At 49.0% G+C, this 15011-nt stretch overlaps 1 protein-coding gene across 1 annotated transcript in view; it reads left to right on the forward strand.

Moving 5' to 3' along the window:
- The window catches only part of LOC115230151 (nuclear pore complex protein Nup88), a 29777-nt gene that overhangs the window by 10948 nt on the left and 3818 nt on the right, over positions 1-15011 (forward strand). Inside the window, exons 4-7 of the mRNA XM_029800363.2 lie at positions 6974-7123; positions 8496-8618; positions 10219-10365; positions 12463-12589. Of these exons, the coding sequence (XP_029656223.2) occupies positions 8536-8618; positions 10219-10365; positions 12463-12589 (357 nt within the window). The 5' untranslated portion in view covers positions 6974-7123; positions 8496-8535. The remainder of the gene's footprint in view (positions 1-6973; positions 7124-8495; positions 8619-10218; positions 10366-12462; positions 12590-15011) is intronic.

Consider the following 15011-nt stretch of genomic DNA (forward strand, 5'->3'; position numbering starts at 1 on the left):
AAACCGTCCAACCCTTGGCCGAGCATGGAAGGAGGATGTTAAAACGATGATGATGTTGGACTGATGCCCCCCATCTTCATGAGGTCTAGAGTTGGGCCCCCAGGGTAACACGAGACCGAGCACAAGGTCCCTGTATAACACATGAATTGTGAAGGACCCAGTTATACTGCGTGAGATCTGGGAAGGGAATTAATTGAAGGAGAGAAAGAAAGGGGACAGAAAGCAAGGGGTTTAGGGAAAGGGGAGAGGGCTGAAAAAGACAGATGCAGCCAAAGGAGAGATAGAGAGTTGTAAAATTAAAGACACACAAAACTTATCATCATCATCATCATCGTTTAACGTCCGCTTTCCATGCTAGCATGGGTTGGACGGTTCGACCGGGGTTCTGGGAAGCCAGAAGGCTGCACCAGGCTCCAGTCTAATCTGGCAATGTTTCTACAGCTAGATGCCCTTCCTAACGCCAACCACTCCGTGAGTGTAGTGGGTGCTTTTTACGTGCCACCTGCACAGGTGCCAGGCGAGGCTGGCAACGGCCACGGTCGGATTGGTGTATTTTATGTGCCACCGGCACGGAAGCCAGTTGAGGCGGTGCTGGCATCGGCCACATCGGACGTTAAACGATGATGATGATGATGATGATGATAAGTTTTGTGTCTTTAATTTTACAACTCTCTATCTCTCCTTTGGCTGCATCTGTCTTTTTCAGCCCTCTCCCCTTTCCCTAAACCCCTTGCTTTCTGTCCCCTTTTTTTCTCTCTCTCTCTCTCTTTCCATCGCCACAGCCAGTCTCCCATCACCATTTAACAGCTGTTCCTTCCCTCCATCCCTCCATCTCTGGCACCAGTTTCAGTGGAAGTTACCAAATTCATACACATACAGACACACACACACATGCATACTGGCGCAGTGGCACACGCGCACACAAATATACCGACACAGTGGCACACACACATGTATGCACTGACACATACAGATCCACCAGAAACACATGCCCCCAGATGCAAACATGCGGGGATAAAGGGACATGAAAGAGAAAGGAGAACAGGAGCCCTATATTAGGGGCTCACCTGATGATAGTATCAGGGTGCACAGTAACCTTGTCCCCTGCCCTTCTGGGGACGGAAATCAAAGAGAAAAAGATCAGAGCCGACGGGGGGGGGGAGTGGGTAGAGGTGTTGATACCACTGTTTACCATTATAATCTCAAGGTACCTCCCCCCCCCCTTATGTAAGGTACACCGCCACCACCCTAGTCCATTTCAGCAGCAGCAGCAGCAGTGGTTGATAAGGGGACGGGGGGGGCTGATTGGTAAAAGGCGCCAAAATTAACACCAGATACCAGTACCAGTGAGGGGAGGGGCAGGGCTTTAGTACACCAACCTCCACAACCATCAACACCCCCTCTGCTAGCTCCACTATGACCAACTGCCTGGCACCCCCACCCTGTTACTATCACTAGTGCCATGTTGCACCAACCTCCACCAAACCCCTACACTAGCTCCCTGGTATGGAGACCACTTTGAACACTACCGAAGGCTCCCTGGTACTGCAGCCTTCAACTTCTCCGCCATCACCACCACCGACTCCATTACTGCATCACCTCAGCATCCCCACTTACCATCATCATCATCATCGTAGCTATGAACACTATCATCATCATCATCATCGGAACTGCTATCACTACCAGTACCAACATCACCGCCACAATCACCTTCACCTCTACTATCTCCTCTGCCACCGCCATCACCCCCTCTGCCACTATCGCCCCCACCACTGCTGCCACCATCATCACCGCCTCCACCACTATCATCACCACCTCCACCACCATCATCACCAATTCCACTACTGTCACCACCTCCACCACCATCATCAACGCCTCCACCACCACCATCACCACCTCTGCCACCGTCATCACCACCTCCACCATCATAACCCGCTCCGCCACCACCACCTCTGCCACCATCCCCACCTCCGCCATCACCTCCACCACCATCATCACCGCCACCACTGTCACCACCTCCACCATCATAACCCGCTCCGCCACCACCACCTCTGCCACCATCCCCACCTCCGCCATCACCTCCACCACCATCATCACCGCCACCACTGTCACCACCTCCACCATCATAACCCCCTCCGCCACCGCCACCTCTGCCACCATCCCCACCTCCGCCATCACCTCCACCACCACCTCCACCACCATCATCACCGCCACCACTGTCACCACCTCCACCATCATAACCCCCTCCGCCACCACCACCTCTGCCACCATCCCCACCTCCGCCATCACCTCCACCACCATCATCACCGCCACCACTGTCACCACCTCCACCATCATAACCCCCTCCGCCACCGCCACCTCTGCCACCATCCCCACCTCCGCCATCACCTCCACCACCATCTCACTGTCTGTAGGTAAACCCTCACTAGAGACAGACTCTCTGGAAGCAGGTCATGCATGAGATTGAAGGAAATGAAGAAGAAGAAGAAGCAGCTCCCATCTTGAGGAAGTGAGGAGGATGAGTGGATGGGGGGAAGAGAGAGAGGAGAGATGGGGGGGCTGAACACCATGTGACATGTGTGTAGAACATATGTTGTAGGGATTGGGTCTGCAGGAGGGACTGTCGGCAGTGGTGGTGGTGGTGGAGGCAGTGGTGGTGGTGGAGGCAGTGGTGGTGGTGGAGGCAGCGGTGGTGGTGGTCTTGGTGTTGTGATCTCTTGTTTTTCAACAGACCCCCCTCTTCACTTAGCCACTTTTCTCTCTTTCCCTCTCTCTCTCTCTTTCTCTCTCTCTCTCTCTCTCTCTCTCTCTTTTCCTCCAGTCTGTTGATGGGGGAGAGAGAGTGAATCTTTCCTACACCTCTTCACACCCCACCCTCAGCCTCCCTCTATATTGGCACCACCATCATCACCATCACCATCATCATCACGACCACCATCTTCATCACCACCACCATCATCACCAGCACCACCATCATCATCACCATCATCACCATCACCACCACCACCACCATCACCACCATCATCATCATCACCATCACCACCATCAGCACCAGCACCATCATCATCACCATCACCACCACCACCATCATCACCACCATCATCACCATCACCACCATCACCAGCACCACCATCATCACCACCACCATCACCAGCACCACCATCAGCACCATCACCAGCACCACCATCATCACCACCATCAGCACCAGCATCATCATTAGACAGACAGAGAGAGAGAGAGAAAGAGTTAGGGGTGTTTGTGACAGAAAGAGAAAGAATCTGGGGTGTGAGAGAGAGAGATGGGAATGATTATTCTTATCTGAGTTTTAGACTTTCCAATATAGATTTATCGTCTTGGGAAATGTAAACAGATTTAACAGTTTCTTCAGCTGTTCATTGTGTGTTCTGTTCGGCTGTTTCTGTTCTACAGGGAATATATACATTACATACATACATATGTGTGTGTATGTGTATATATATATGTAGACGCCATGATAGATTTTTAGCCACTACACACATTTTTCTCTCCTTGTTTTTTCTCTGTGTTCCTTTCTGTAGAAGAGCATAGGCTCGAAACGTAAAAGACTTTTTCTATTCCTGAGCGTTATACTAATACATCTGTTTGTTTTGTACACCACCCGTCTTTGTCTTTTGTTTTTTTTTTCGTAAACTCTCCCTATATATATATATGATTGATTGATTGATTCTAGTTTCAGCTTATGAGCTGTGGCCATGCTGGGGCACCGCCATTTGGTGTTGCTACTTGGTTTCACTTCACGAAAGCTTTCTAGCAACTGCCATTTGGTGCATGAGAGAGTTTGATGCGCTGCCCTCATCTGCCCCTCCTGCCGTGAAGTTGGTTCATCTGGACACCTGACAGGAAGAGATCCGCTTCATTTTAAAGACATCTGCATCCACCCCATGCAGGTCTCCAGGTTCTTCGGGAGGATATTGAAGAGCTGTGGGCCTCGGAAGCCCAGGCTATCACAGAATCTTGTCCTACATCTTGATGGCAAGTTTGGAGTCCTAGGCACCACGCAGTGGCGCCCAGTTCTGGCATTTGCGTAACTCTCGATGCCAAAGTTCAGGATATATACATATCACAGGATTTCAGCTCAAACTGCAAATCAAATAAGATCACATGATCTTGGCTCAAATCTCAAGTCTGCTAAGATCACGGGTTCTCGGCTCAAACTGCATATCAAAGATCTCGGCTCAAATTACGTATTTCATGATCTCAATTCAAATCAGCTGTCACACAAGATTACATGATCTCGGCTCAAATCACATAAACCCCTCATGTGTGTGTTGTGTGTATCTGCTTGTGTTCTCTTTAAAAGTAAGTAAATGCTTGGCAGATCTGCTTGAGAGATCATAGATAGGCAAGCCCCAATATGCTAATTGATCCATAACTTTCTAGTCTATGACCATCTTCAATCCAGGTCATGACAACTGGAGATTGAGACAGATGCAGTGGATGACCAAGATGTCTTACTTTCTTCATCTTGCTCTCTGCATCCCACAATGCATTGCTGCTTCCATCTTCCCTTTCTGTTGAACTATAAAGGTTTCTTCTGCAGAATCTACCAGACGCAGTCTTTACATATACAGATATGCTAATCAACCCATAGCTTTCTAGTGTATGACCATTTTCAATCCAGTAACAAGACCAGGTCAATAGTTGAGAGACAAGCTTATTGTTATTCTCTTTAATTTTTTTGTGATTCTGTCCATTAGTTTGCCTAGCAAATACAATAGTTGTGAGATCGGCCTATTATTTTTATTCTAGAATATCACCATTCTACAGGTCAAGGTGAGGCTGACATTAAAACACGAATCGACCTCGCTCACCAAGCCTTCAACCAACTCAGTGCATGACTCTGGTCAAGATCTGAAATCCAACGCACCACCACAGTATGGATCTACCAAGCACTAGTGTGAACGGTTCTCCTTTACAGCAGTGAGTCATGGCTGATGAGGTTGGAAGATATTAAGCGACTAGAATCCTTCGATCACCTCTGTCTACGCCGCATCCTTCGTGTCCGATGGCATCACTTTGTCCCCAACAATTCAGGGCAACACCAGTGCAGAATCACCTCCCTCCGACAAGTCATCCTAACGAGACGTCTGCATTGGCTGGGTCATGCCCTCTGTCGTCAACCAGGAGAATTCATCCACGAAGCAATTGCCCCAGCTCCCCTTCAGGGTTGGCGAAAGCGATGTGGTGGACAACGAAAAACCTGGCTGATGACAGTCAAGGCTGATCTGGAACCCAACCTACGAAGCAATTGCCCCAGCTCCCCTTCAGGGTTGGCGAAAGCGATGTGGTGGACAACGAAAAACCTGGCTGATGACAGTCAAGGCTGATCTGGAACCCAACCTACGAAGCAATTGCCCCAGCTCCCCTTCAGGGTTGGCAAAAGCGATGTGATGGACAACGAAAAACCTGGCTGATGACAGTCAAGGCTGATCTGGAACCCAACCTACGAAGCAATTGCCCCAGCTCCCCTTCAGGGTTGGCAAAAGCGATGTGATGGACAACGAAAAACCTGGCTGATGACAGTCAAGGCTGATCTGGAACCCAACCTACAAAGCAATTGCCCCAGCTCCCCTTCAGGGTTGGCGAAAGCGATGTGGTGGACAACGAAAAAACCTGGCTGATGACAGTCAAGGCTGATCTGGAACCCAACCTACAAAGCAATTGCCCCAGCTCCCCTTCAGGGTTGGCGAAAGCGATGTGGTGGACAACGAAAAAACCTGGCTGATGACAGTCAAGGCTGATCTGGAACCCAACCTACAAAGCAATTGCCCCAGCTCCCCTTCAGGGTTGGCGAAAGCGATGTGGTGGACAACGAAAAAACCTGGCTGATGACAGTCAAGGCTGATCTGGAACCCAACCTACAAAGCAATTGCCCCAGCTCCCCTTCAGGGCTGGCGAAAGCGATGTGGTGGACAACGAAAAAACCTGGCTGATGACAGTCAAGGCTGATCTGAAACCCAACCTACGAAGCAATTGCCCCAGCTCCCCTTCAGGGCTGGCGAAAGCGATGTGGTGGACAACGAAAAACCTGGCTGATGACAGTCAAGGCTGATCTGAAACCCAACCTACAAAGCAATTGCCCCAGCTCCCCTTCAGGGCTGGCGAAAGCGATGTGGTGGACAACGAAAAAACCTGGCTGATGACAGTCAAGGCTGATCTGGAACCCAACCTACGAAGCAATTGCCCCAGCTCCCCTTCAGGGTTGGTGAAAGCGATGTGGTGGACAACGAAAAACCTGGCTGATGACAGTCAAGGCTGATCTGGAACCCAACCTACGAAGCAATTGCCCCAGCTCCCCTTCAGGGTTGGCGAAAGCGATGTGGTGGACAACGATAAACCTGGCTGATGACAGTCAAGGCTGATCTGGAACCCAACCTACGAAGCAATTGCCCCAGCTCCCCTTCAGGGTTGGCGAAAGCGATGTGGTGGACAAGGAAAAACCTGGCTGATGACAGTCAAGGCTGATCTGGAACCCAAACTAGGACCCCATATCTACAGCGTTCACCACTGGAATAAGGAGTGGTTGATCACGCGGTCGTTAGCCTCAAATCGCCAGGCCTGGTCGGCGTTTGTGAGAGATGCAGTATTGAGGATGAATGAAGCCAGCTCAATCCACCCCGGGTGGATGCTGTAAGGAGAAGAAGAAGATTATTCTTATTCTCCTGAATTTTTTTGTCAGTCTATCCATTAGTTTGCTTGTTATCATTACTCTTGAGCTGCATGTGTAGTTACTTATATTTTTGCTCAGGAGCCCACAAGGGATCTGGTGTGAAAGGGCTTAAGACACCAGAACTCCTGAAGCAGGGCGCCACATCCAAGTGCAATTCAAAATCATACCCAGGACATCTACCGACACATACCCCTATACCCCTGTCTAAAAGTACCCCTATACCGCCATGCACATACTTCAATGTCAACAACTTATTTCTTCCAGTGAACGCTACAAACTGCCACCCATTTCCAGCTGTTCCACCCAGAATTCCTCTGATGCCTTTGGATCCCCACTCAAGGAACTGTCCAAGGAACCCTTTGATCATCAATTGGCCAAAATATTACAGAGGTCAGCAAGTACCCCACTCTTAAAGTAAGCCCCTTTTTTACCTTATTTTCTGAGGTTTTGTTGGGTTTTTTTTCTTTTTTTTATAAAATTAAACTGTGTGTGTGTGTGTGTGCATGTGTGTATAAATATACATGTGTATATTTAACATTAAAGGCATGAAATTGTAATGATCTCTTGGGCATTGACCGATGAGGAATGAGCTACAAATGTTCAGTTTATGCTTCTATAATATTTCCGTTCATTGTCTTTGAAATATATATATATATGTGTGTGTATGATGTTGTTGTTGTATATATATATATATATTCTTTTATTCTTTTAGTCATTTGATTGCGGCCATGCTGCAGCACCACCTTTAGTCGAGCAAATCGACCCCAGGACTTATTCTTTGTAAGCCCAGTACTTATTCTATCGGTCTCTTTTGCCGAACCGCTAAGTAACGGGGACATAAACACACCAGCATCGGTTGTCAAGCAATGCTAGGGGGACAAACACACACACACATATATATGACGGGCTTCTTTCAGTTTCCGTCTACCAAATCCACTCACAAGGCTTTGGTCGGCCCGAGGCTATAGTAGAAGACACTTGCCCAAGGTGCCACCCAGTGGGACTGAACCCGGAACCATGTGGTTGGTAAACAAGCTACTTACCACACAGCCACTCCTGCACCTATACATATATATATATATATCAAAATAAGCAACAAGGATATCCAAGGTAGAGTGATACAATTGTTTCATGCTACTTCATTTTATTAAACACTGTAAGTATTACATCAGTTTTAAAATGTCGAGCAATCTTCAGCCACATACAGAATTTTTCAATTAAACGGACACTGCACATTCTTATACTTATTTCAATTGTACTACTCTACCTTGGATATCCTTGTTGCTTATTTTGATTATAATCACCCCATTTGATTTATATGGATTGTACCATAAAAAATTCTGGTGCCTTTAACTTAAGTACCATATTCATCTGAATCTAAATTTTGCTGAACTTATATATATATATGTATGTATATGTAACTAGTAGTATCGCCCAGCGTTGCTCGGGTTTGTAAGGGAAATAACTATATAAGCATTTTTAGAGAGTTACTTCCCTTATATAGACCGAGCAAAAAATGCGGAAAAATGATGGTAAATTTTTTTTAAATCATAGACTCATCGTATACGTGCGCTAATACCCAGAAGGGCTTGATATGAATCACGACCATAAGATACCCGCTTTTGGTTAAACTGCACTGCAAAATGTGGGAGTAGTTAGGAATCTAAATCGGAGTAGACAGACACACACACAACTTCAGTTTTATATATAAAGATATACACACCCTTTGTAATGAAGCAGCCAGATATCAGTAATAATGTCCTGTGCTGGTTGGCTTTTTTTGCAGAAGCGGAAAGAGTGCAGACATTAGCCAGGAGGAATGCTACATGCTGCTGATCCGAAGTACCAAAGTCTTCCGTGAACAGTACATCCAGAAGCAGGATTTGGCCATCGAGGAAATCAAACGAAGGTAATGTATAACAAACGCACATGCACGGACAAGCCCTCACCCCACGCTCATGCATGTACACCTATACACATGAAAGAAAGACAGTTATCTACATTCTTACTCTTTTACTTGTTTCAGTCATTTGACTGCAGCCATGCTGGAGCACAGCCTTCAATCGAGCAACTCGACCCCGGGACTTGTTCTTTTGTAAGCCCAGTACTTATTCTATCGGTCTCTTTTACCGAACCGCTAAGTAATGGGGACATAAACACAGTAGGAAGCCCCTCTTCACTACCAGGCATAAATTCTTTTCTTTTCTTTTACTTGTTTCAGTCATTTGACTGCGGCCATGCTGGAGCACCGCCTTTAGTCGAGCAACTCGACCCCGGGACTTATTCTTTTGTAAGCCCAGTACTTATTCTATCGGTCTCTTTTTGCCGAACCGCTAAGTAACGGGGACGTAAACACACCAGCATCGGTTGTCAAGCAATGCTAGGGGGACAAACACACTCACACAAACACACACATGCATACATATATGTACATATATACGACAGGCTTCTTTCAGTTTCCGTCTACCAAATCCACTCACAAGACTTTGGTCGGCCCGGGGCTATAGTAGAAGACACTTGGCCAAGGTGCCATGCAGTGGGACTGAACCCGGAACCATATGGTTGGTAAGCAAGCTACTTACCACACAGCCACTCCTGTGCATATACACAAAATTAAACCAGTCTATATTATCTTTTTACTTGTGTCAGTCATTAGCCAATGGCCATGCTGGGGCACTGCCTTGAAGAATTCCCTCTTTTTAGCTGAATGAATTGATCCCAGTATTTTTTTTTTTAAGCCTGGTATTTATTCTATCGTGGAGGCAAAATGGCCCAGTGATTAGGGCAGCGGACTCGCAGTCAGAGGATTGTGGTTTCAATTCCCAGACTGGGCGTTGTGTTTGTTTATTGAGCGAAAACACCTAAAAGCTCCATGGGGTTCCACCAGGGGGTAGTGGCGACCCCCATTGCACTCTTTCGTCCCAACTTTCTCTCACTCTCTCTTCCTGTTTCTTGAGAAACGCTGCGATGGACTGGCGTCCTGTCCATCTGGGGGGGGGGGACACATACGCCACAGAAACCGAGAAACCAGGCCCATGAGCCTGGCTAGGATTGAAAAGGGGGCGTAAATAAATAAATAAATAAATTTATTCTATCAGAATTTTTTGCCAAACCTCTAAGTTACTAGGGACATAAACACACCAACACCGGTTGCCATGCAGTGGTGGGTTACTAACACATGCACAAAGACATATACCCACACACATACACACATATTTATGCTGGGCTTCCTTCACCAACACCAACACCACTGTATTCTCCACTACCACCACCACCATCACCAACACCAACACCACTGTATTCTCCACTACCACCACCACCATCACCAACACCAACACCACTGTATTCTCCACCACCACCAACACCAACACCACTGTATTCTCCACTACCACCACCACCATCACCAACACCACTGTATTCTCCACTACCACCACCACCATCACCAACACCAGTGATATATCCTGACCTCCCTCTCTCTCTCTCTCTCTCTCTCTCTCTTGTATTTTTAGGATGAATATTTTAATGGCCCAGAAAGGTTACCAAATGTCGGAACTGAAGGAAATGGCTCAAAGTCAGTCGACGCTGAAGGACTTCAGTCAAGCTCTGGCAGAGAAATATGAATCGAGCAAAGAGAAACAGGACAGTCTTCTGAAGAGGTGGGCGTGGCATTCTGCTTGTGTATTTATATGACTATTGGTAGTTGGGCAGCTTGGAAACTTCGATAATAATTTCATTTATCGGGCACGATGACGAGCGTAAATTCACTGCTGGAGGACCGAAGCGCAAACGCAGAACTTGTTGTAATTGATCTGAAGATCTTTTGAATTATGATGCATTTTCGCTGGAGACCGTTACTTTTGTACCTCCTGTACTAATGCTTATGCATGTAAAGTATCTGCTTGGCCGTTGCTAGCGCCGCCCTGACAGGCCTCCGTGCCGGTGGCACATAAAATGCACCATCCGATTGTGACCGTTGCCAGCCTTGTCTGGCCCCGTGCCGGTGGCGCATAAAAGGCACCATCCAATCGTGGCCATTTGCCAGCCTCGTCTGGCAACTGTGCAGGTGGCACATAAAAAGCACCCACTACACTCATGGAGTGGTTGGCGTTAGGAAAGGCATCCAGCCGTAGAAACACTGCCAGATCAGACTGGGCCTGGCGCAGCCTTCTGGCTTCCCAGACCCCAGTTGAACCGTCCAACCCGTGCTAGCATGGAAAGCAGACACTAGACGATGATGATAATGATGTCATTGGCCTACTGCTAGTCTCATGACTTGGACGTAACCTAAAATAGCTGAGATAATGCACGGAACGGCAAGCGCACGCACCTCAAGAGATAAAGTACACGATAGCGAACGTAAACATACGTCAGCCGCTAAAAAGTCCGTGATAGATGTAGGGCAGCTCTACATCGTATATTTACGTTAACCGCGGGTAGGCAAGCAAAAGTGTGCTCGCATATTTGGGCCAACCGTTGTCAAGGGGTTAATAACATATACCCTATCTACCCTGCTGTACAATAAAAACCACTAAATAATAATAATAATATAATAATGAAATTATTGTATACAGTGCTCAGGTGCACCACAACTTGTCAGAAAGTGCATATAAAGTATATGCAGTAATGTAGAAATGTCTGGAAAGCGAACAGTGTATGAGTCAGATACATGCTTGCGTGTGTATGGAGGGAAGAAAATCAGGTGTAGTGTTGGCGAATCTCTCAGGAAGCATGGAAGTTTTGAAGGATGCAGTGCTCCGACAACTAACAATTGATGCCGGCAGTTTGTTCCATGCTTCAGCGTGTGTATGGAGGGGAGAAAATCAGGTGTAGTGTTGGCGAATCTCAGGAAGCATGGAAGTTTTGAAGGATGCAGTGCTCCGACAACTAACAACTGATGCCGGCAGTTTGTTCCATGCTTCAGCGTGTGTATGGAGGGGAGAAAATCAGGTGTAGTGTTGGCGAATCTCAGGAAGCATGGAAGTTTTGAAGGATGCAGTGCTCCGACAACTAACAACTGACGCAGACAGTTTGTTCCATGCTTCAGCGTGTGTATGGAGGGGAGAAAATCAGGTGTAGTGTTGGCGAATCTCAGGAAGCATGGAAGTTTTGAAGGATGCAGTGCTCCGACACCTAACAACTGATGCTGGCAGTTTGTTCCATGCTTCAGCGTGTGTATGGAGGGGAGAAAATCAGGTGTAGTGTTGGCGAATCTCAGGAAGCATGGAAGTTTTGAAGGATGCAGTGCTCCAACAACTAACAACTGATGCCGGCAGTTTGTTCCATGCTTCAGAGTGTGTATGGAGTGGAGAAAATCAGGTGTAGTGTTGGCGAATCTCAGGAAGCATGGAAGTTTTGAAGGATGCAGTGCTCCGACAACTAACAACTGACGCAGACAGTTTGTTCCATGCTTCAGCGTGTGTATGGAGGGGAGAAAATCAGGTGTAGTGTTGGCGAATCTCAGGAAGCATGGAAGTTTTGAAGGATGCAGTGCTCCGACAACTAACAACTGATGCCGGCAGTTTGTTCCATGCTTCAGCGTGTGTATGGAGGGGAGAAAATCAGGTGTAGTGTTGGCGAATCTCAGGAAGCATGGAAGTTTTGAAGGATGCAGTGCTCCGACAAATAACAACTGATGCTGGCAGTTTGTTCCATGCTTCAGTAGAGCTTTTAGGATTTTCCTGTTTGTTTCAGCAGAGTTAATACAACTGGGCCCAAAACAAGTTTTTCATATTTCTTCTTCTTGTTTTCTCCAGGTTATCCGTGTTGGTCCGTAAGATCCAGAGCCATCTTCCCATTCTGTCTGATGCTGAGAGAGATATGATGAAGGAACTGAAGAATATGGAAGTGCAACTGGAGTCCCTTCGCAAGGAATTAAACAAAGTCAGTTGTTGTTGTTGTTTTTATTTGTTCTTACCTTTTTTTGCTTTTTCGTAAACGGGATTATTCCGGAGGACTGAGGACTTGATGGGGGATGCTGGGGTTGGAGGAATCAGTGGAACGGCTGGCATGGGGGAATGGAGTGTGGTGGCATAGCCTTATGGAGTGCGGTGGCATGGGCGAATGGAATGCTGTGACATGGGCGAATGGAGTGCGGTGGCATGGGGGAATGGAGTGTGGTGGCATGGGGAAATGGAGTGTGGTGGCATGGGCGAATGGAGTGCGGTGGTATGGCCGAATGGAGCGCGGTGGTATGGCGAATGGAGTGCGGTGGCATGGGTGAATGGAGTGTAGTGGCATGGCTGAATGGAGCACGGTGGTATGGGCGAATGGAGTGCGGTGGCATGGGTGAATGGAGTGTGGTGGCATGGCTGAATGGAGCACGGTGGTATGGGCGAATGGAGTGCGGTGGTATGGGCGAATGGAGTGCGGTGGCATGGGTGAATGGAGTGTGGTGGCATGGCTGAATAGAGCATGGTGGTATGGGCGAATGGTGTGCGGTGGCATGGGTGAATGGAGTGTGGTGGCATGGCCGAATGGAGCACGGTGGTATGGGCGAATGGAGCGCGGTGGTATGGGCGACTGGAGTGTGGTGGCGTGGGTGAATGGAGTGTGGTGGTATGAGCGAATGGAGTGCGGTGACATGGGCGAATGGAGTGTGGTGGCATGGGCGAATGGAGTGCGGTGGTATGGGCGAATGGAGTGTGGTGGCAAGAGCGAATGGAGTGCGGTGGCATGGGTGAATGGAGTGCGGTGGTATGGCCGAATGGAGTGCGGTGGCATGGGCGAATGGAGTGCGGTGGCATGGGCGAATGGAGTGCGGTGGCATGGGCGAATGGAGTGCGGTGGCATGGGCGAATGGAGTGCGGTGGCATGGGCGAATGGAGCGCGGTGGCATGGGCGAATGGAGTGCGGTGACATGGGCGAATGGAGTGCGGTGGTATGGCGAATGGAGTGCGGTGACATGGCGAATGGAGTGTGGTGGCATGGGGAAATGGAGTGTGGTGGCATGGGCGAATGGAGTGCGGTGGTATGGGCGAATGGAGTGCGGTGGCATGGGTGAATGGAGTGTGGTGGCATGGCTGAATAGAGCATGGTGGTATGGGCGAATGGTGTGCGGTGGCATGGGTGAATGGAGTTTTGTGGCATGGCCGAATGGAGCACGGTGGTATGGGCGAATGGAGCGCGGTGGTATGGGCGACTGGAGTGTGGTGGCGTGGGTGAATGGAGTGTGGTGGTATGAGCGAATGGAGTGCGGTGACATGGGCGAATGGAGTGTGGTGGCATGGGCGAATGGAGTGCGGTGGTATGGGCGAATGGAGTGTGGTGGCAAGAGCGAATGGAGTGCGGTGGCATGGGTGAATGGAGTGCGGTGGTATGGGCGAATGGAGTGCGGTGGCATGGGCGAATGGAGTGTGGTGGCATGGGCGAATGGAGTGCGGTGGCATGGGCGAATGAAGTGCGGTGGCATGGGCGAATGGAGTGCGGTGGCATGGGCGAATGGAGCGCGGTGGCATGGGCGAATGGAGTGCGGTGACATGGGCGAATGGAGTGCGGTGGTATGGGCGAATGGAGTGCGGCGGCATGGGCGAATGGAGTGCGGTGGCATGGGCGAATGGAGCGCGGTGGCATGGGCGAATGGAGTGCGGTGACATGGGCGAATGGAGTGCGGTGACATGGGCGAATGGAGTGCGGTGACATGGGTGAATGGAGTGTGGTGGTATGGCCGAATGGAGCGCGGTGGTATGGGCGAATGGAGTGCGGGACATGGGCGAATGGAGTGCGGTGGTATGGGCGAATGGAGTGCGGTGGCATGGGCGAATGGAGTGCGGTGGCATGGGCGAATGGAGCGCGGTGGCATTGGTGAATGGAGTGCGGTGACATGGGCGAATGGAGTGCGGTGACATGGGTGAATGGAGTGTGGTGGTATGGCCGAATGGAGCGCGGTGGTATGGGCGAATGGAGTGCGGTGACATGGGCGAATGGAGTGCGGTGGTATGGGCGAATGGAGTGCGGTGGTATAGGCAAATGGAGTGTGGTGGCATGGGCAAATGGAGTGCAGTGGTATGGGCATGTGTTGTGGAAGCATGTTCTGAAGAGGGTGCTGGGGCTTGAGGTAAATGGATAGCAAAAGCAAAGTAGACCGAGGAAAATGTGGAGGGGGCAGGTGGGGGAGGGGATTGGGAGGGTTGGCTTGAGAAGGGAGGATACCCAAAACCAGGCAAGATGGTGTAAGGGTGGTTGTTATAGCATTGAAGTAGATCCAGATTTAAAATGATGGTGATGATGTAAACATGATTATTTAAGTGGAAATGCTGCTGATGGAGTAAGAGAGAGTAATTATTATGAGACAAGAGACTGATGA

This window comes from Octopus sinensis, unplaced genomic scaffold (genome assembly GCF_006345805.1).
Source record: "Octopus sinensis unplaced genomic scaffold, ASM634580v1 Contig14619, whole genome shotgun sequence".
NCBI lineage: Eukaryota > Metazoa > Mollusca > Cephalopoda > Octopoda > Octopodidae > Octopus > Octopus sinensis.